The sequence below is a fragment of the Jaculus jaculus genome, chromosome 1 (assembly GCF_020740685.1).
Source record: "Jaculus jaculus isolate mJacJac1 chromosome 1, mJacJac1.mat.Y.cur, whole genome shotgun sequence".
Lineage (NCBI taxonomy): Eukaryota > Metazoa > Chordata > Mammalia > Rodentia > Dipodidae > Jaculus > Jaculus jaculus.
In genome coordinates, this window is record NC_059102.1 from 50,507,383 (window position 1) to 50,531,284 (window position 23,902).

At 36.9% G+C, this 23,902-nt stretch overlaps 1 protein-coding gene across 2 annotated transcripts in view; it reads left to right on the forward strand.

Moving 5' to 3' along the window:
* The window catches only part of Prkg1 (protein kinase cGMP-dependent 1), a 1,244,729-nt gene that overhangs the window by 1,202,697 nt on the left and 18,130 nt on the right, over positions 1–23,902 (forward strand). For both annotated transcript variants that reach the window (XM_004653190.2, XM_004653189.2), the window contains exons 10-12: positions 4,457–4,553; positions 19,179–19,318; positions 21,334–21,423. In XM_004653190.2, the coding sequence (XP_004653247.1) occupies positions 4,457–4,553; positions 19,179–19,318; positions 21,334–21,423 (327 nt within the window). The remainder of the gene's footprint in view (positions 1–4,456; positions 4,554–19,178; positions 19,319–21,333; positions 21,424–23,902) is intronic.

Here is a 23,902-nt window from a genome sequence, read left to right on the forward strand (position 1 = left end):
GGTTAGGGGGAGGGGGTAGGACATGGACAAGCCTAACAATGTTACCAACTTGTCTGTGTTCACGGAGTACAAAACTAATTAATAAAAAATAAATAACATAAAAAATAAAAAGAAACTGAAAAAAATTTTAAAAATTAGCATCTCAGATGAAGTTAAGGTCAGTTAGAAAATATAAGAAAATATACTTTATAATCTTTGCAGTAAGTTTAGGCAGCCAAAACTCAGGAGCTATATTTCTTACCAAAATGGATTTACATTAAGCACTTGACAACTGTCCTCCCATAAACACTGTTCAACAGATGAACAGCTGAAAATGGACCTCAATCCAAGGAGCCATGACTCCAAATTAGTAGGTTCATTAGGAACATGGATTGGACACTTAATTTGCTTTAGATAATGAAGGTTATTTAATAGGGCAGCAGTCATATACTTAAGTTTTCTTCCTCACTTGAAGTTTATCACTATATCCTTAGATAAAATAAGCATAAACTGGTCATGGTGGTTCACACCTTTAATCCCAGCAGCACTCAGGGGGAAGAGGTAGGCAGATCACCCTGAATTCAAGGCCACCTTGAGACTTCATAGTGAATTCCAGGTAACCCTGGACTAGAGTGAAACCTCCTCAAAAAACAAACAAATAAATAAAACATAAGCAAAGGAAAGAGTGAAAATACCCCTCCTGGTTATGAGCAATAAAAGGTTAAGTAACTGAAGAACTTAAGTAATTCATAGCTTGGCATCTTTATAGAGATCTTTCTGTAGTCAAGTTCATGCTAAAAAGTTATTAATTCAAATGGAAAAGTTCATTCTGTGATAAAGTTGTGGCTTTAAAGAATTTTTATTTATTTATTTATTTGTTTGAGAGAGAGAATGAGTATATGGGTGCAGCAGAGCCTCCTGCAATTGCAAACAAATTCCAGATGCATGGATAACTTTGTGCATCTGATTTTATGTGGGTACTGGGGAATTGAACTTGGGCCATGAGTTTTTGCAAGCAAGTAGCATTGACCATGGAGCAATCTCTCCAGCCCTAAAATTGTGGTTCTTAAACTGAATAAATACTTGGAATGAGAAGGAAAACAAATGAGTGTTTATAAAAGAACAAGCAAGTAGCAACATTTTCTTGGTTGGAAAAGTGAAACTGCTGATTGTATTTCTATGTTTGAATTATCTAATAATTATCCCCTGAAACAAATAGGACTTGAATAGGGATCCAAGAATACAATTGAACTATAATTGTAAGATAATTATAATATAACAAGATAGAACATAAAATAGATAATATAAAAAAATAAAATAAGGTAACCTATCAGATAGCATTTAAAAAAATGTCCCTAGTAATAATGAACCAAGTTATTATGTCTAAAACAGTATGATTATAATGTTAGCAGGTCTATTTTCAGTGCTTTTATTATAAGGGGAAGCATGTATATTAGTGGATTTTTAACTAAAGAAAAATTTCTACTACTTAGGAAACAAAGTTGACATTTTCATTCCAGTAGCTAAAATACCATCAATAACTAACCAAATAACTATAAATAGGCAACCATAAAATAGCAACTTTTACCTTTTTTTTTTCAAGAAGAGACCTCCTTGCCAGGTTTCTTTCAGTAATTTCTCTGGCCTATTTTGATCTACATACTCAAATTATTGAATTGGTTTTAGAAGTTTATGAAGAGTATCAGCTCTCACTGTGCATCAGAATCTTGAAGGAGTTTCTTTTAAATATATTTTATTTATTTATTTGAGAGAAAGAGAGAGTGAGTCAGAGAGTGAGTACACCAGGGCCTCCTGTGAGTGCAAATGAATTCAAGATGCATGTGCCACTTTGTGAATCTGGCTTTATGGGTACTGGGGTAAGGAACCCAGACCATCAGGCTTTGTAAGCAAGTGACTTCAACTGCCAAGGAACCACCTGAAGGAGATTTTTATTTGTTTTTAAATATTATTATTATTAACAACATATTTTGTACAGATATATCATGTGTTGGTACCCTCTTGTCCCTTGTCCTTGCCCCCATTCCATTGGGAACCTTCCTCAGTGGGGTTTCAAGTATTCCCAATGGAGTTGTGAGTTCTCTGTTGTAGGAGCATAAGAAGATTTTTGAAACTAAAGGTTTAGAGGGGATATCACCTTCAGAACTTACTATTTCGCTTGGTCTGTAGTTGGCTCCTCGTGCTGCAAAAGAGCTCAGGTAGCACTGTCAGACGAGAAAGACTCACTCAGGTGCACTTTCTGCTTAACTTCACAAGCCCAGCTATGAGATTTTCAGAAGCATATTCAAGGACTTCATTGATAAAACAATACATTAAATGCTTAAACCTGGTAACAACATAGTCTCATCTATGTCTTATCTATTCTGCGCTTGAGATTCCTAAAGCCAGCAAGCACGCTGATTCTTAAGTTCTCATTATGAATGCATATGATGGTATACATATTGTTAACGCATTCTTGTAAAGTTTGTATGATGATATGTCCTTTTCTAAGCAAAATCACAATCATGTTATTTTAAATGATTAAAGATAATAAATTTAATTAGTAAAGATCTGGTATATTCCTGTAATCCAGTGCTTGGGAAGCCAAGGCAAAAACTCTCTGTGAGTTTGAGGCAAGCCTAGGTGACACAAACAAACTTTATCTCAAAAAAAAAAAAAAAAAAAAATCCAAAGGAACAACAAAAGCTGCCAACTAAATGGCCAAAAATAATTGTCTTAAAAGTTTAACAACTGGACAAATAGTCAAAATGCATATATTTTATTTATTTGTCTGCCTCTTCAGGTTTGCTTTTTGCCTGGTCTATAAGAGTAAGTGTGAACATGGTAGTTTTCAAATATTTTTTAAATCTCATTGTGAAAAAAAGGATTATAAAAAATAGAAAAACATCAGTGTAATTCTGTATTTGTTGGTCAAGGCCACCAGGAAATACCTGACCATGTATAAAGTGTCATGGGGTCTGTGCTCAACAGATGTCCTTTAAAAAGCACCTGTCAGAGTCAACTCTGTTCCCTTTGAAAGAATGGAGTTTTAATTTTCCAGAAGCAGACAGGGAGCTGGTTAGAATGCGAGAAATGCACATGTGCTGTTTGTGTTGCGTATTCGTCAGCCAGCTCCTGATTACTGCGTGCATCTTTTGACTGGGGTGTTACTGAGAATAGCCTATGTACCATTGGATTCACCATCTTTGTTTATAAAGGTTACTTAGAAGTAGGTGATTTCACAAAGTGAGGAAACACTCTTGAGTTGTCTTTCAATGATTGACTTGAGAAAGTAGACCTGTCATTGTAAACTGAAGGGCTTAAAGTTTATCTAGAATGGTATTTCACATGTTTTACAAGTAAGAGAACCTAAAGATGTGAGTGATTATAATGAAATAACTAAAAATGACACATTGCTTAACACCACAGATGCCGGTGGCTGATTCTATTAAAAGATAAACATTACACAAACTGTTTTCATACCATTACCTCAAGTATATGCATCATTTCTATGTATAGTACAGTAGTGAATCAAGTTAGGCTGAAGGTCATGGGTTATGCACAGCAATTTCAACCTTTCAATTCTGAGACAGCTGAATTGCTCCCTGACCTGACTTTTCTGATCATCCTCATCTTTATGCCTTCCTGCCCTTTCTAAAAATAGTAGGGCATTTAACAAGGGGATATTTTAAGCAGCTCACATTTAATCTTCTCATTGGGGGGAAGCTGATTTGGGCCACTTGCCTGTGTCAGATTCACATGTGTGGCCAGTTAGACTTTGAATACTAGTCTTTGCTTCTCACCACTCAGAGAAGAAAGTTGCAAGTCTAATGTACTGGGACTGTTAGCTGGGAGTCAGTGGGTAAATGCAAATGAAGGAAAGAACCACTTAGGCCTGTGACTATGCTCCTGAAATCATCCATTTCAGACATTTGCACCTCAGTCCTCAGCTTTTCGGATCTGTTTTCCTAAAATCCTGCTGTGATTTTTTTTTTTCTCCAAAGACCTCCATGATCTTGCCACTTTAACAAATACTGGTAGAAGGCACTGGTGATCTGTGGAGAAGGGAAACTAATGAAAAACTGCTACCCAAAATCTGAAAGGCAAAAAACAAATCAAGCAGATCCCCCAAATCTAAAACTAAACCACAAGAGAGCAACTCAGACAATCCACACTCGCAAGAAGACGCGTAGAAAACTACAAAGATGTAACTGCTTTGATAACTGAGTTTATCAGTCCTGTGACTGGCAGGCAGTGGATACTCTGTATTTTTCTGCTTTGAAAAACAAGTGCAAATCTATGTTATTCTGTACAACCCGGACCAAAAATTATGAGTGTGAGAAATTACAGACTTTAAAAGCAAAATGGAATTTACACATGTAAAGCCTGCTCTCCAGTCATGTCATTCCAAGACAGTAATGCACAGTACTCGTATTTGCACTTCTAAGAAATTTCCATTTTTTCACATCAAAAAATCCAGATATGAAGCCGAAGCTGCTTTCTTCGCCAACCTGAAGCTGTCTGATTTCAACATCATTGACACCCTTGGAGTTGGAGGTTTCGGACGAGTAGAACTGGTAGGTGATTTTTCTTTAAATGCTTTTGAAAGTTTCTCTCTCCCCTCTCACATTTTCTCCTAGCATAAGATTTCTTTCTTGTCTCTGTCTTATGTCTCATAATTCACAACTGATGTTCTAAATCAGAAGCAAACACCACAGTTATGTCAGAATTTGTAACAAAGTGGGCTAGGCCACATAATCAGAAGACTTTTAAAAATAAATAATAAATGGATTTTTGGAAACCCCCTTGAGAGTAAATGAAAAGTAAACACATGTACTTAATAAGGAGCCATAAATCACTTTTTACCTAGGTGGTAGTTCAACAGTGCTCACTAACTTAATTAAAATAATGTAAATGTAAGTACATCAAAATAAATTGGTATATGTGTGTGTGTGTGCATGCATGTGCGTGCATGTATATATGAAATAAATGGTGCAGTAGTAGTAATTCTGTGACTCTGTAAGTACCCACTTAGATTATGGTGATAAGGGTTTGGACATTTTATATAGTTTATTTTACATATAGCTAAATGTTAAGGACACAATGGTATTTTTATCCAAGCCCATTCACTAAACACATTCCTTGAATGAATAGTTTGCATCTGTTTGAAATAGGAATTTAAAAACTGGAATATTGCAAAAACAAATTAGGAAAGGAAATACATTCTGGTGGCTGAGGTAGCTGTAGTTATAGAGTGTATTCGAGAATGCAGATTTGTTTGCAACACGGCTGAACACAAGGGAGTCCCTGATGCAAGATGCCAGTACAGTATGTTAGGAATTCCCCAAGGCTCTGCAAAGTGCAAACAGTTACTGCTGCCATAAGAGGTCAGGAGAAATCCCTTCCATAAAAGTCAAGTAACCTTGAGCTATTTTTGATACTCTATTTGTGTTGCAGCTAGGATATCTGACTTTGACAGACAGAAAGATATCATTTACTTAAAAATTAGAAAAGCTTTTAGAGAAAAAGAATGTTTTATTGAGTTTGCATTATGCTTCTCCTAACTCAGTTGTAGATATTTTAATGATTACTACTGATCTGAAAATACAGTATCCTGTGAGGAGCTCAATGTTTTTTCAGTCATGACTGTAAATATCAAGTAAATGGTCTAGAAAAAGCCCTTACTTTTCTGAATTCTGGCTACAAATGACGACATCTTAGATTTTTTGTAAAGAACTTTGGTTTTGTGGCAAGCTCTAATCGTCTGTACATCTAAAAAGATTACTAATACCATATCTGAACAGGTCCATTTGGGAGGTTCTAGGACACACAAGCAGGATGGGGGTTCAGCCCCTTGTCATGAAGGCTATAAAGAACAGAATTACCAGGAGACTGGTTTGGGAACTCTTTGATACAGTTTATTTAATTTTTTTTTGTTTGTTTTTCAAAGTAGTGTTTTACTCTAGCCCAGTCTGACCTAGAATTCACTATTTTTAAATTTTTATTATTTTTTTAAAATTTATTTGTGTGAGAGAGAATGGGGGGAGGATGGGCGCCCCAGGGCCTCCAGTCACTACAAATGAACTCAAGACACATGTGCCACCTTGTGCATGTGGCTTATTTGTCTGGGTCTTGGGAAGTCAAACTTAAGTCCTTTGGCTTTGCAGGCAAGTGCCTTAACCGCTAAGCCATGTCTCCAGCCCCTATTTTTTAAAGAATAATGACCAATAAAGTTGTTTGCATGAAGCCAGATCTGGTGGCACATGCCTTTAATCCCAGCACTCGGTAGGCAGAGGTAAGAGGATTGCCATGAGTTCGAGGCCACCCTGAGACTCCATAGTGAATTCCAGGTCAGCCTGGGCTAGAGTGAGATCCTACCTTGAAAAAACAAAAAATAAAACAAAAGTTGTTTTCATGGTTTAAAAAGTCAACATTATGGTTTTGTAAACTTAAGAAAGTCTGAAAATTTCAAGTTAACTGTGATAGAAATTTTTGTAGGATTTTTGCAACATTGAAACTACCTTGTAATAGCTTTGAAAATAGTTTGGAGACCACTTCAAGTTGAAGTATCTAATATCAGCTTGATAGTGGGAAAACTTCTAGAAAATTCTCTGAAAAATATCTAAGAGGCAAAAAGAAATAGCCACAAAATTAGGGAAGGTTTAATGACACGAAAGCAATAGAATTTATAAAGATATAATATGCATGTTTATGAATGCATGTGCTTATGTACATATTTATCCATCATCTCTTCCTCAAAGGAGATACTAAACAGTTTGGGCCAGTTTTTTTCACTTGGACATTCTCATTTACTATTTCTCCAGATAGTTTTGTGAACTAATGAAAATCAAAACCCTAAAAGTTCATTTTGGTTAGGAAATGTAGTCCAGTTTGCAAAATATTGAGATAATATAGTTATATCATCAGAAGGTAACTAGGTATATTAAGGCACAGGCATGTATCTGAATTCAAATTTTGTGTCACCTTGTTTGTCCCAAAACATGTTAGCCCATAAATAGAATATCTAGACCATATTTACTATTTCTCAATGTGGACCAGCCATTTATGTGATCACTAACACAGTAACATCCATTGCCTTGAGGTCTTACCACATACTAACTTGCCTGATCAAATTAATGGCTGCTTATTGTTTATACTTTACATGCATTCAATAGTGCCAGAATTGGGAGTCTGGCCTCAGCATCTTGAGTGTACTCACACATGCTACCATAACTGCACTGAGGTAATAGTATATCTTCAAAGAGATCTACATCTTTTATACTTAAAAGAACACTGTAGTCAAAGCCAGTTCTATTGTGATTATACAAGTTTACTCTTCACTGTCCTCTGAGAATGCACATGCATTAGTACTTTATTAACATTAAAGTGCTATTTTAAGCAATATAATCTTTATCACATATTCCACATTTGAACAAAATGCTGAACATGTTAATACAAAGTATGTACAACTTGAAGCAACTCATTATTACTTAGCAATAATATTATGAAAAATTTGAAAAATGCCCATGTATAAGATAATAAACTGTCTAATGGGGTATACAAAGTTTCAAAATTTCAAATTTTATAATCTATTTAGGTAGAAATTTGATATTTTTGTTACTATTTGACACTCAGATCATGTCTATGATATTTTTCAAAATGATATACCATTCCTATTAATCTTATTATTTCTTAATATTTATGAATTATTTTTAAGGTAAATATAAATGCAAGAGAATTTTCTGGTAAGACAGTTTTGGCAGACTTCAATTTTTGGAGATGAGCATCATTAAAAAAATTTAAATCAATTTAATGATGAGTCAAGAGCATTATAGTAAAGGTTATATTCATGGAACTTATATCATTAGGTTGTCAGGCCTATTTCATAAATACTTTTGGTATAGTGAAGTTTAGCTAGTTTAATATATACATGCCCTGTTCACATCTAGTGCCTTTGGGCAATCATTTCTACTGCTTTTCTTTCTGTTGTCTGCCATATATCATATTTTGGGTCCATATTTATTAAAAATGAATTTTGTAAGTGGTAATATATGTTAACAGTATATGTTCCAGAAGATCAATTCTGAACATAATGTCACTCACTCATCTCATTCATATATATATATATGAGCCTAAATATATATATAAACATATCTGTATTATCATATGGCAGCTAATACCCTTAACTCACAAGGTAGGATTGATAAAATAATGAGATTGATTTCATAAAAAATAATGAAAATTAGTCCCATTGGTTTTCTATCCACATTCTTAAAAACAAATTTTAATTTTTGTTAGAGGTATCTTCTTTCACAAAAGATTTGTATAAGTTAAAGACAAACTTTTTTTTTTCCTTAAGGCCCTTTTTTTGTGGTGGTTGTTGTTTATTTTATTTATTTATTTGAGAGTGACAGACAGCGAGAGAAAGAGGCAGAGAGAGAGAGAGAATGGGCGCACCAGGGCCTCCAGCCACTGCAAACAAATTGCAGATGCAAGCGCCCCCTTGTGCATCTGGCTAACGTGGGTCCTGGGGAATTGAGCCTCGAACTGGAGTCCTTAGGCTTCACAGGCAAGCACTTAACCACTAAACCATTTCTCTAGCCCGCAAACTTATTTTTAACCTATCAGTATTATGTGGTAGTTGTTTTAAATATTAAGTAGTTTATTTAGCAATCCAAATGTTTCCCCTAGCTGCAAACTATAGGTAGCTAAAAGATAGTAGCAAACATAAGGAAGATGTCATATCTTTATTCTTGGATGATATTCTTTCAACATAATTTATTAGATGCTAAACACCATTTATGGAAGATTTAAAAATTTAACAGAAAATCTTTCCTGGCTCGGAGGAACTGAGTTGGCTGAGAGATATAATCATGTGTTTCTAGAAATTAGCCCCTAAGCAAAGTATGAACAGCCCAGGCTCCATGCATAAAAGAGCAAGGCTGTAAAGGAAATAGCGTTTCCAAACAGAAGGAGAAAGTGGCATCCATATAAAGAGATGAGGCGGTATAGTAAAATGAGACAATGCAAACAAATGTTCCCTGGTAAGTCCGTGACCTCCTAAGTGAATGTTCATTTGAAGCTTACTTTATAATTGTCAAATGATCTCCATGGCCAGTACACAATTCTTCCCTTATAGCTACCATGGGAAGAGAACACAAGGCCCTCCATATTTCAGAAGGAGAATGTCAAGTGCAGTACATGAAATTGGCCCAAGTCCATGCAGTTATTGGAAGAACTGATGATATTGTCCAGGATAACTGACTTGTTCAACTAGAAGCATTTTCTGTCATTGTGGCTTGTAACAATATTTACACTCTTACCACCACTACTATGAAATAAAAAAAAAAAGAGTATGTATGCTTAACTTTGAAAAGCTGGAATTGAGGAGCATGAACGAAACAAACAAACCCAGAATAGCTGCACTGGTTCTCAGCATGCACGTCTATTCCTGTCAAACTTTCAGAGACTTTCTTCCTCTAAATATTTTGCTGTTACTGTTTTGGAGGCCAAATATATCTGTGGAGAAGAGATAACCAGACAGTGTAACATGATAGGGGTCTGGAATTAGACATTGGGATGCAACTCTTACCAGCTGTGTCTGCTTTGTCACTTCCTCGTGAAGGTCCTGGTCCTCAGCCTCCTTGTTGATAAAAAGAGGATAACAATAAAGACGTGTGTCTCACAGCGTTGTAAACATTAAATGAGTTACAGTCACCAAAGTAGTGTGTCATTCATCTCAGGTCAAGTATCGTCAATGGTATTATTTTTGTCATAATAATGTTAGTTATTACTGAAATATGCTAACAATAACTATCTTTGTGTATCATTTCCAGCTATACTCAGAAAAGGGAAGGAATGAAGTGATACTTTTGTTTTCCCAATTCTAGGCCAACTCTTGAGAATAGCATTTCCTCATACCATGCTGCAAAGCCTAAGAATAATTGTTTGAACCTCCAGGGCCCAGGTAGCCAGACACCAAAGTGATGCAAGCGTGCAATGTCACAGATACTCACAGGGTTGCACACGTGTCTGGAGTTCATTCACAGTGGCTGAAAGGCCCTGGGGCACCCATTCCCCCCCCCCCTTCTCTCTCTCTGGGAAAAAAATAAGAAAGGTCTTCCAATGATCCTCACGGTAACCTCTTTTAAGTTCCCCTAAGCCACTACAGCTTTGTATTTGCCCATCTGGCCTGAGAGATAATGGAAATAGTTTTCCATCTTCCACATGTGTTGCCTGCTGGTCCTCCATTACCCATCTAAATCGTCAATCCCCACCTGGGAACCTTTAAGAAGGGAATGGTTTTCTATGCCAAGTGCTGGATCATAGATCCTACCCAGCTTTTTTCCCCCCACCCCCACTTCCTGTGGCACTATTGAATCCAGAGTTTCATGCATGCTAAGCAAGCACTCTCAGCCTGCTTTATAGCTTTAAAAAAAAAAAAACAAAACAAAAAACCTAGCATCTCAAATGGGCACAGGATTGACCTGGACCTTGCCAAGGGGTGTACAAAGGGCAGCCCTCATTCTCTTTGTGAATCCAACCAAGGTTATTAGTTCTGCAGTTGGGTTTAAATGTAGTAATGAGTTGCAAGGCCACCACATGCATGTGACAGGGGCTCCATGTTAAACAAAATGGCATCCATACCTCTTATGCTGCATTTCTGCATTAGCTAGTGGTTCCCAGGCAAGCAAGCCTGGAGTTCCATGTAAAGCAACTGGAAAAAAAAAATAAATAAACTGAGAGATGATTAAGCAAGAAGTAAGGTGATAAGCCCATTGCTCAGTCAACGGAGTTTTGTTTCATCTTTACGAAAGGAAAGCAGCTTCACTCCAAAGGGAAACCCCATGTCTGATGAAACGTTCAGGAGCTTCCACATAGCAGTGAAATTAAATAGCTGTGGGATTTCTGGGCAGCATCTGCCATGTGTGCATAATAATTCTTCTGCAGAGGCCTTGTTCTCTGTAACACTGTACATGAAGTGGGCACTTCAAGTTTACCCACTCAATGCTGCTTTGCTGAGTTGTACCATCCCTTGTTATTATTAAATATGGAATTACTTCATTTCATTCTTGTTTTATTTATCTGAGAGAGAAAGAGGCAGATGGAGAGAGAGAATGGGCACACCAGGGCCTCTAGTCACTGCAGACAAACTCCAGACGCATGTGCTATCTTGTGCATCTGGCTTAAGTGAGTCCTGGGGAATTGACCCTGGGTCTTTTGCTTTGCAGGCAGGCATCTTCGCCACAAGCTATATCTCCAGCCCTAGTCATTCTTAAAAAGAATACTTGTTATTGTGCTGGAGAGATGGCTTAGCGGTTAAGCGCACTTGCCTGTGAAGCCTAAGGACCCCGGTTCAAGGCTCGATTCCCCAGGACCCACGTTAGCCAGATGCACGAGGGGGCACACACATCTGGAGTTAGTTTGCAGTGGCTAGAAGCCCTGGAGCACCCACTCTCTTCTCTCTCTCTGTCACTCTCAAATAAATAAATAAAAATAAAAAACAAAAAAAATTAAAAGAATACTTGCTATTAATAATAGTTATCCCTAAGAAAGGTCTTTCTATTTAGATAGCCAGTGAAGGTCCATTCTGAGAGACACGAATGGGGCATCAGCAGAACAGGGAAAACATACTGAATCTACGAAGTAAGCACAAGCTAGTTCCCAGGCAGAAAACTCAGGTGGTGAAGTCTGTCTCTACTTCCACACATGCAAACAAGGAATGCAGTGCTTCCTCTTATCCATACATGTATCAATACCTGTATTGCAGTTTAGGCTACACACAGGAAATAAGTGGAACAGTTACTTTCTGACACATCTTGCACATTTATAGCAGAGTTGTATACCATCTATGTAATGACATGCATATTATTTCATTAAAAGTTTTTAAAATTAGTGTCTTCACATAAAATAAAATGTTCACAGTCCCTCCTCTGAACTTGCATGTGATTCTAGAAATATCACTGTAATCTAGAAGGCTCTGTAATCATTTCTCCACGGCTTAAGCTATTTTTTGGTAAAACGGTTCATCTGAAAGTTTAGATTTAGACCACATGCACCTTGCTTTTTTACATGTACCTTTTTATTTCATGTGACATAAGGTTTTATTTTTATACCTAGTGAATTTATAAGAACATTATATGCATCACAAATTTACTCACTAAATAAAGCCCCAAATAAACTTTATGGAATATTGAAATATCAGACATGATTCCACCCCTCAAAGCATTTCTGCCTTTTACTAAGAAGGTAAGAGCAACAATACTGAAAACTGACAAGCAACATCCTTTAATATTGCATTACATGACAAATTATGCAGAAAAAAATAATCGCAGCATTTAGATCGTTTGCAGCTGGTAATGCAAAGAAGAGAGTATAGACAGAATGGAAGCTATTTGTGGAGAATGAACTGAGGTTTGTAGGAAATGACAGGGAAAGGCCATTCCGGGTAAAGGCCATTCCAGGCAAAGGTTGCAACAGAAAAAGTCACATGTTGTCACAGGACACCAGAGCCAGTGATGAGACAGGAGGGAATTGTGAAAGGAAACAACAAGAAATTCTATTAAGTAGTTGATCATCAGAACAGTCCTGACTATATCATGAAGGAGTGTGGACTTTTAATGAACCAAGCACTTGGACGTTGGGTTAAGAAGTATAAAGCTGAACATGGCGACATGCAGCTATGATCCCAGTACATTGGATGTGGAGGCTGGAGGATCAGGAGTTCAAGGCTAGCCTTGGCTACATAAGGAGTTTGTAACCAGTCCAGGCTAAATAAGACTGTTTCAAAACTGAAGAAATAATTAAATAAACTAGAAGCTTGTAAACACAAACTCATCTCTGAACTAAACAAGCTATTTTTAGGTGTCATGGCTCCCAGAAATGAGCCCCAATTTCTTTTCTGACTATGATAGTTTAATTTGTGCCAAGATGTAGAGCATCCATGAAATTTTTACTTAAGCACTTTAAAGGCAGGATACTTTCTGTAAGAAGGAAAACTAGTCCCTTTGTGAATGCTGGAAAAGATGAAAACAGTCATGCCCTTTAAATAAAATGGCCTTATTTAATGATTATTTCAATAAACTTAATCCTAATTTCTTTTTTTAAAAAATTTTCTTTTATTTATTTATTTATTTATTTATTTGACAGAGAAAGAGAGGGGAGAGAGAGACAGAGAGAGAGAATGGGCGTGCCAGGGCCTCCAGCCACTGCAGATGAACTCCAAACACATGTTCCCCCTTGTGCATCTGGCTAACATGGGTCCTGGGGAGTCAAATCTGGGTCCTTTGGCTTTGCAGGCAAATGCCTTAACCATTAAGCCATCCCTCCAGCCCTGAATCCTATTTTCTATAAAAATATGAAGCCCATAATTCTGTATATGTACACACACACACACACAAACACACATACACATTCAGGTAAGTTTATTAACAATATACATTTAATTTGTTGTTAATACATTTAATTTATTGTGAATCCATATTCTGTCATTGACATTAGTAGCCCACTGGCCTTTGGCATATGTAACTTGTTAACTTGAAGATAGAACTATGAACTCAGGATTTTTTATGAGCCTGATGGCTTTGTTCATTCTTTCTTTATTTTTTTAACTGGTGAATATGTATGTTACATAGGGTTAGGCTTCATACAGACAATTTCTTTCAAGTATATCATGTATTTTATTACTTTTCTCTGCTCTGCATAGCCCTCTTCTCCTTCCTCCTTCCACTAGTCTTCTTCCTTCCCAAAGTTCCTTCCTGCTTTTGTATATATATGTACATATACATATATGATTTATGTATCTATAAATAATCCTATGGCTCACAAAGAAGAAAAAAGATGCAATATTTTATGTCTATTTTGCTTAATATGAATATTTCCATTTATATCTATTTGCCATCAAATGATATAACTTCATCCTTCTTTATTGCTGAATAAACTCCATTGTGTGTATATATGTATGTGTGTATATATATATATATATATATATATATATATATATATATATATATAATATTTTCTTTATTAATTCTTGGATTAGCAGAAACCTACATTGACTCCCTAACCTATGATGAATGGATGTGTAGGTATCTCTGTGTTATGTTGACGTAGAGTACTGTGAGTATGTGCTCAAGAGAAGTGTGGCTGGTTCATATGGTAGTTGCATTTTCAGTTCTTTTGAGGAACCCCCATACTGATTTACATAGTGACTAGGAAAATTTGCATCCCCACCAGCCATATATGAGGGCTCTATTTTGCTCACATCCTTGCCAGCATTTGTTGTGGTTTGAAAAATCCTTACTTCTGCTTGTATCTTAAAATGTTTTCTCTATGTTTTCCTTCAATTCTTGAAGAGTTTTAGGTCTCACATTAAGGTCTCCAATCCATTTTGAATTGATTTTAGTTCAGGATGAGATATACAGAACATGGAGGTCTAGGTACACTCTTCTACATAGGGATGTCCCGTTTTCCTAGCACCATTTGTTGAGGTGACAGTCTTTTCTCCAATGAAAGTTTCTGGCATCTTTGTAAAAAATGAGGTGGCTATTGTTGCTTTTATTTACTTCTTGGAGATCTATTCTCTTCCATCAATTCCTGTTTTTAGACCAGTGTCATGCTGCTTTTGTTACTATCACTCTAGAATGGCTCAAAAATCAGGTATGGTGATATTTGCAACACTGTTTGTGCTTGGGATTTCTCTTCAAGGGTCTTTTGTAGTTCTATATGGATTCTAGGATTGTCTTTTCTAGTTTTATGAAGAATGTCATTTGGATTTTGGTGAGGAGTGTATTGAATCATAGATCACTTTTGCTAATTTGCGCTTTCTACTATGTTAATTCTGCTGATCTTTGAGCATGAGGAGTCTTTTCCATCCTTGAGGGTCCTCAACTTCTTTCTTCAATGTTTGAAAATTTTTATTGTACACATATTTCACTAGCTTGCTTAGGTTTATTCTAAGCTATTTCCTTGAAGCTATTGGAAATGGACTTGTTTTGCTGATTTTTTTTTCTCAATATGATTGTTATTAGTATCTAGAAAAGCTAATGGTTTCTGTTGGTTAATTTTTGTACTTTGCCCAAAGTGTTTATCAAATCAAAGAATTTTCTAGTGGAGTCTTTAGGATGTGTTATGTTCAGGATCATATTATTCCTATTTATGTCCCATTTATTTATGCTCTTGCTTTATTCTAGATAAAAGTCAATAACTATATGGAATAAAAGTGAAGTTTTGTTCCTTATTTTAGTTGGAATGCTTTGAGTTTTTTCTATGTTGTACAAAGTTAGCTCTAAATTTGTTGTATGTAGACTATACTATGTTGAGATATGTCCCTTCTATCACTGTTTACTTCAGAGATTTTTTCATAAGGGATGATGGACTTTATCAAAGGCCTTTCCTGTATATGTTGCTATGAACATGTGATTTCTGTCTTTGAGACTATTAATGAGTCATGTGAGCTCTGTTGCTTTACATATGTTGAATAGTCCTTGAAACTCTGATCATGATGAATGACCTTTTTGACGTGAAATTCAATTCAGTTTATGGGTATGTTATTGAGAAGTTTTGTAACCATATTCATCATGGAGATTACCCTATAATTTTCTTATTTATGTGTGTGTCCTTATCTGATTTTATATGAGTATAATGCTGACTTCATAAATAAATTTGACAGTATTCCTTTCCATTATGTTTTATGGAATAGTTTGAGTTCTATTGATTATAGCTGTGGATGAATTGGGAAAATCAGTGAGTGTGTTGATGGAATTCATTGTGTCCCTTCAAAAACTTATTTTAGATACAGGGATGGGGATATGGCTCAGTTGTTAAAGCACTTTATTACAAAGACTTTCAGCGTAGGTTTGATTTCCCAATACCCAAGTAGCCAGCAGTACAAAAAATTATTTTAGGTATAGATATAAAGTAGACATACACTCACATATAAATAACATTATAGAATTATAAAACATGTGTAGTGACTTATGACTAATACCTTTTTTTCTGAAATGTGTAGTGTATGTGGTGTAGTGTAAGGTAAGTATAAACGTGTATGTGTGGTGTATATGTAGATGTGCTCACAGGCTGGAGGAAAGTGTCAGGCGTCCTTCCTCTGTTGTTCAACCATTATTCATCCATACTTGAGACAAGTCTCTGTAAGAAGGCAAAGCTTCAGCTTTCATGAATGAGGCCCAGTGATTCCCCAGTTACTTCTCCCCACAGGACTGGGGTTACAGACATGAGTGGCCACACACAGCTGTTTACATGGGTCCTTGGGAAGTGAACTCAGGCAGTCCCATGCCCTCTCAGGTTATCTCAAGTTGTCATGTTTGCAGCAAGTGCTTTTACCTGCTGAGCCATCTCCCCACCACACTTTTTATTTGTATATATGTTTTTTATTAAAATGTTAATTATAAAACTAACTTATCAAGTTTATAGCTGCATTGCATTGACATTGCATAGTTTATTTATTTTTTTTTTCTGTCTCCTATTGCTCAACATGTAGACTGTTCCTCTAGCAACAATGTGAAGTTGAAAGCCATTGAATGGCCTTACAGAAGTAGTTGGTTTGTCAGAATATTTCTAATGAACATGTTAAATGGGCTACTATCTGCCACCTCCCAGATTCCATTACCCCTGTCCTACCCAGTTTGGCTCCTTGTATGATCCAAGCAATCAGGTGTTCCCAAATCCTTGACACAGGGACCTTTCATATGTCCAAGAAAGTGACAGCAAGGCTTTACTTGGTCCTCACATCACACATCTAACATAGTAAAGCTTAAAGGCAACAAATGCTTGGCTAAAATTCACAGATTTCAATAAACTCTGATTTGTTTAACACCAATGTTCTTCATTTGCTTTTTGTTCACCTGACAGTTAGCAGGGTATCCTGGAAGTAGCTTGACACCAGAAGGCCTGAATGTGAACCCAGTTGGTATGAGAACACTTTTGGCACATTTCAGTTTGCTTCTCTGAAAAGGCAGAGTTTTAAACTTTTTTATGGACAGTTTTCATATATGGTGTTGCAGTCCAGTTCACATTGCTGGTAGAAATCACCCAACCAAGAGCAGCTTCTGGGAAAAGAGATTTATTTTGGCTTACAGGCTCGAGGGGAAGCTCCACAATGGCAGGGAAAAACAATGGCATGAGCAGAGGTGGACATCATCCCCTGGCCAACATAAGGTGGACCACAGCAACAGGAGGGTGTGCCCAACACTGGCAAGGGGAAACTGGCTTTAATACCCATAAGTCCGCCCCCAGCAATACACTCCCCCCAGGAGGCATTAATTCCCAAATATCCATCAGCTGGGGAGCTAGCATTCACAACACCTAAGTTTATGGGGGACACCTGAATCAAACCACCACATATGGATAGGACACATTCTAATCAAGCCCTCTTCCCATAACCTCTTATCCTTCTTCCCCATCTCCCATACACTGAACACAAAAGATAGATTTATTATTATTATTATTATTATTATTATTATTATTATTATTATTTTGGTATTTCGAGGTAGGGTCTCACTCTGGCCCAGGCTGACCTGGAATTCATTCTGTACTCTCAGGGTGGCCTTGAAATCATGGCGATATTCCTACTTCTGCCTCCCCAGTACTGGAATTAAAGGCATGCGCCACCACGCCCGGTAAAAGATAGAATTTTTAAAAGCAAATTTTGATTTTCCCTACAGGTTGTTGGGCACGGTAAAGAATACAAGCCAGGGGTGTGTGTGTGTGTGTGTGTGTGTGTGTGTGTGTGTGTGTGTGTGTGTGTGTTATAAGCATGTATGTTCAGATGCACTCACAGGCACAGGGAGACCAGAAGAGAAGCTCAGGTGTTCTTCCTGTGCATTGCTTATCCAGGTATTTCCTTGAGACAAGTCTCTCTAAGGAACTGGGCATATTTAATGTCCTCCCTGAATTCAGTGTGAATGTGGTGCATAGATAAGATATTAAGTCCCCATTATTGCTATGAATGAAGCAATAAATAATTCGGAGTTCAAGAAAAAAAGAGTGTATTTTGGGCTCAAAAACAGAGTCAGCTTTCCACACTATGCCCTGAAATGAGATCTGAATAATTTGGACTGTGTAGCATTGCTGTGAGGTTCCATTGCTTGCAAGCAACAAAGATACCTCCCCTGGGTTGCTGTTGGATGATGAGTTCTATTGTGTTCTTTCCTTACCTTACAAGTCATCTTGATGAGTTTCTTACAAAAGTGATCACGGACCTGCATCTTGTCTGAGATAAGACACCAGGAGGATCCGGGCCTCCACTGGGAGCCATGCGGGCTGTAACAGAGGCAGGCCCATTACAGATCTCTCCAACGGATACAAGTAAAGCTCAAAGGACATTAATGCCATCATGCCATTTTTAAAAAATATTTCGGAAAAAAGGAACAATTTTGTTGTATATACCATTTTCATTTTTAAACTGGAAGTAGGAGAAAGATTGATAATTACAGAAGATAAGCAGGCAGATGCTTAGGTGTCACTGGCCAGCTAGTGTAGCTGAACTGGCAGGTTCCAGGCCACTGAGAAGAACAACAGCAGAGGTTGTCCTCTGCCCTCCACATGCCTGCACACACCCGTGAACACACGCCCATGCATGCACCAGTGTGCACATGAAACATATTAGACATATGCACATATACACATTAGACAATTATAAAAATAAAAATGAATAAGAAATAACAGTACACCACATGCATCTACACTCTCCATAGAGACAAGGGCCAGACGTGGAACTTAATCAGTCTAGAAATCTGTGTGGGCTTAAGAGTGCGAGGACGAGCAAGGCCCAGACCATCTACTTTGCCACCAGCACTTGAAGTAAAGTGGAAGAGGAAATTAGATTTGGTTTTTACAGTTTTGATTGGCAGAGAAAAAGTAGGCAACATACTTCACACAATTATTATAAATAAAATAAAAGCGTGCAATGGGAATCAGGTATGTTTTGTCTTCTAATGCGTGTGGGACAAACTAACTTGCAGTGAAGCTAGTTGACATTTACTAATCAAGCAGAATGACAGCAGCGATGGCCATCATCGGTTGTAAACTCAGCAGCATGAGTGTGGATCTGCAGTGTGCCATTGGAGTGGTGGACTGGGGTCATTTAGGAGCTCTGCGTACCTGTTAATTGCAGCACAGTGATGCAGTCGGTTGTATAAAATCTATAGGCTCTTGTTCATTTGTCATCTCCACCTGTCTTTAAGGTCCAGTTGAAAAGTGAAGAATCCAAAACCTTTGCAATGAAGATTCTCAAGAAACGCCACATTGTGGATACCAGACAGCAGGAGCACATCCGCTCAGAGAAGCAGATCATGCAGGGTGCTCATTCCGACTTCATCGTAAGGTGAGGGGCTCTGCTAGGAACAGACGTGCCAGCCAAGTGGCAAGACCAACCACAACCCCTCTGCCCCCTGTGCCCACCTTTAATGCCTTTTATTTGAACAATGAAACTGGAGAAAATGCTTTGGATGTGGATCCTAGCTACAGATGACTGGGCTTATGCGTGAGAATGAAAATACTTAGTAGCAGAGGCCAGTAAGTTGAAAAGGAGACATAAAGGGAAGAGAAAGGAAGGGAGGAGGGTACTTAATAGGTTGATATTGTATATATGTAAGTACAATGATTGTTATGGGGAGGTAATATGATGGAGAATGGAATTTCAAAGGAGAAAGTATGGGGGGGAGGGAGGGAATTAACACGGGATTTTTTTTATAATCATGGAAAATGCTAATAACAATTTAAAAAAAAAGAAAATGCTTTGGGTTTTTAACAGAGAAACTTTTGCCTTCATCCTTATTTTTAAAATATTTTTATTCATTTTTATTTATTTATTTGAGAGTGGCAGAGAGAAAGGGAAAATAAAAGAGACAGAGAATGGGCACGCCAGGGCTTCCAGCCACTGCAAACGAACGCCAGACGCATGTTCCCCCTTGTGCATCTGGCTAATGTGGGTCCTGGGGAATCGAACCTCGGACTGGGGCTCTTAGGCTTCACAGGCAAGCACTTAAACGCTAAGCCATCGCTCCAGCCCTCATCCTTATTTTTTAAAGAGACTCAGCTTCTTTGAAACGGGTGTGATTTTCCCAAAGGGGATCGCAATTTCTAACTTGCTTTTCTTCCTGTCACCATAAACTTCTACATAGGCCTCCAGAGCTTACCAGAACAAAAAAATATATATCAAAAGCCAAACTCGTTAAACTATTTAAATTTTCTGTTATTCTTAAATGAAGTAGAAGCTGATCCTGCCCCTCAGGATTTTTGAGTAAAAAGAGAAAAATAGTGAGTTTTATATTTTATATTTATATAGGAGAGATTTATGGTCAATTTGGAAGTTTCACTTGCAGAAAATAAAATATAACATGAAGATAAGTGACTAGCATGTAAAATGCTCAGTCTTGATTTGTAAAATATAACCCACTTATATTTTCACAGACTTGTTCTCATGAACACTAAATCTTGCTCAAGTCCATCCTTGGACCATTTGGATTAATCCATTTCTAGAAGGACACCAAGCCCCATACTACTTATAAGTTTCCTTCAAGGGCCGTGAACTCCTTGTAGATATTGGTCCCCTTCATTCTTGTGATATTTTTATTTATGTATTTGAGAGATAAACGAGGCAGAGAGAGAGGGGGAGGGAGAGAATGGGCACACCAGGGCCTCCAGCGGCTGGAAATGAACTCCAAATGCATGTGCCACTTTGTGTATCTGGTTTATGTGGGTCCTGAGGAATTGAACCTAGGTCCCTTGACTTTGCAAGCAAGTGCTTTAACCACTAAGCCATCTCTCTGGCCCAATATGTAAATTTTGAGCACAGCAAAGCTCTCTTTAATCTACTTTGAAATATTCAATAGAATATTGTTAACTATACAATGGAACACCAGAACCTTTTTTCTCCAAATCACTGTAATGTTGCACCATAAATGTCAGCATTAATGGACATGCTCAATATCCTGGCTTGATTACTATATGATTATACATATTTATGCAACATATTATACCCCACAAATGTGTATAATAATTACGTGTCAATTAAAAACATGTTTCCTTTAAGCTTAAATCTACATGATCTTAAAAGACAAGAATGGGCTGGGGACATGGCTTAGCAGTTAAGGCAGTTGCCTGCAAAGCCTAAAGACCCAGGTTTAATTCTCCAGGACCCATGTAAGCCAGATGCACAAGGTGACATATGTGTATGGAGTTCATTTACAGTGGCTGAAGACCCTGGCAAACCAATTCTCTCTCTCTCCTCTCACCCAGCTCTATCTGCCTCTTTCTCTATCAAATAAATAAATTTGAAAAAAACACTATTCCTTTAAGAGATGTTTATCCTTTTTGTTTCTTGTTTATCATTCACAGGCTATACAGAACATTTAAAGACAGCAAATATTTGTATATGTTGATGGAAGCTTGCCTAGGTGGAGAGCTCTGGACCATTCTCAGGGATAGGTATGAGATTTAATTTAATTCATTTCTACCATTTTTTTCATGAAAACAGAGTGGTCCATAATGGTCTACAGGAAGAGTCTATTATTTTAAGTATAAAAATTATAATTGGATTTTATATCTGCTGATATTTCAAAATGCAAAGTAAATAGGAGGTACAACCAACCATGAATATATAATGTACTATAATACATGTAAAACTCACCTGGAATAATATAGGCTTAGGCCACTGTAAAAATAGAAACTAGAAATGTGTATATAATCCATAGTCCTTAGTTCAATATGAGTGTCAGAATTAGCCTACCCTACATGTGGAATTTACTATAATACTTTAGGTCAAAGAGAATTACAGATACTTGATAATGACAGTCTAGATTAATTTAATTTAACTTTACCACTCCATTTTCAGATAGTCTTTGGAGTAGATTGCTCCAAAGTAACCTATTCTCTATTTCTTATTGTTCTTCATTTACAAAATGAACACAAGTTTTTAAACCTAAATTTTAGTTTGCTGCTGATTTTAGTGAAAAAAATAATCCATTTAATTATAATATTTTGTGTAAACAATCTGATCCATGTTTACTTATCTGCCCTTCCAGGGGAAGCAAAATTTGTATACCTAGTGCCTATCTCTTAATAATGAAAAGTTTTTGTGTGTTAATTTTTCATCTCCGACTTACATAAATAACCATCTTTTAAAAATCTGTGCTATGGGACTGGAGAGATGGCTCATCAGTTAAGATGCTTGCTTGCAAAAGTCTAATGATCTAGGTTCAAATTCCCAGTATCCACATAAGGGCAGATGCACAAAGTGGTGCATGCATCTGGAGTTAATTTGCAGAGACTAGAGACTCTGTCTTTCTTATCTCTTTCACTCTCTTTCTATGCTTGCAAATAAATTAAAAATAAATAATTTTTATAAAATGTATCCTATAAATATATCTAAAGATTACTGCCCACATGAAATGATTATACTTTTGTTTTATTTTAGACTACAACTTTATTTTCCTACAAATATTTTTGATGATTTCCTGTAAATGGTATATTAATAATTTAAATGTTATATTTTTTGCAGCATGAGGATATAACCTGGAGCTATATACTTATTGCACCACTGGGCTATATCTCCAACTCTTAGCTTTTTGCATCAGGATATCCCTATAGCTCAGGCTGGCCTTGAACTTACATTCCTCTTGCCTCCTCAGTGCTAGGATTATAGTTGTATGTCAGTTGTCCCTGTACTTTTGAAACATTTTTTTTTTCTTATTTGTTCCAGTTCTGCCTTCAGAGTCTCCATTGTTGTTGTTGTTGTTTTTGTTGTTTTCTGAACTTTTATTGCAGATAGCTCTGATGTTCCAAAGAAACATGCCATTTTTTAACATTTGTTACTAAGAAGTAACTATCTGAAAATGATTGTCCACAATAGAACAAGTAGCTCTTCATAAACAGCTCAAATTCTTATCTCTAATGGGGTATGTTCATTTACTGCCTTTGTTTGTACAAGATGCCCTTCCATGTCTTCTTCCATGTCTTGTTTCTATATCTCTAGTGGAAGATTGTTACCACACTGTTTTGTTACACTAGTGTGTCACTTCATGACCTAAATTATAGAAAAAGAAAAAAGAAACTACATCATGTTGACATTGGGGGACAGGTTATTATTTGTTCTAAGCTATTATTTCATATTATATTTATAAATCGTAGTTGGTTGATAACTGAGTACAAATACAATGTAAGACATTGTGATAGAGACCAGGACACTGATAAATAGAATAGATAAGATCCCACTCCTCAGAACTTCAAAACTGGTATGCTAAGTCAATATCTTGATTTCTGAATTAATATGTAACACTCTTAATGTGTTTCTACTGTATTTCGGGGTGAAGAAGTTTAAAGTGAGGTCTCACTCTAGCTCAGACTGTCTTGGAACTCTCTCTGTAGTGCCAGGCTGGCTTCAAACTTATAGTGATCCTCCTACTTTTGCCTCCCAAGAGCTGGGATAAAAGGCATGTGCCACCATACCTGGCCAGTGTATTGTTTTTGATCTAGCATTTTAATTTGCTAATTACTTGAAAAGGCTTGTCATCTTTGTTAATAGAATAGGAGGTTCACAGGGAGAACTAAACAAGAAAGCAATAATAAACTACACAGAAAGGACCTACTGGGCTCCCATAGAATTGCAAAATTCTTACTTTCCTTAACTAGAACAATAACAGCAATGATATAGTATCAGTGATAAAACTTTACCTGTCATGTACTCATTCAAGCATCAAATGTGCATGAGTATCAATTTTTAAGTTACTTTTGCAAATAAATATTATTTCACATTTTCTCTCCCATAACTTGATTTTATATGCTGTGTGGTCATATGCACCAACCAAGGCTTCCAAGGAGACACACTTTGCCTCATTAGGATAACAAAGGGTTGCTGAAGAAGCAGCTTCCCTTGGGAGGAGTGGACAGCTGGAAAATAAGAGTGCAG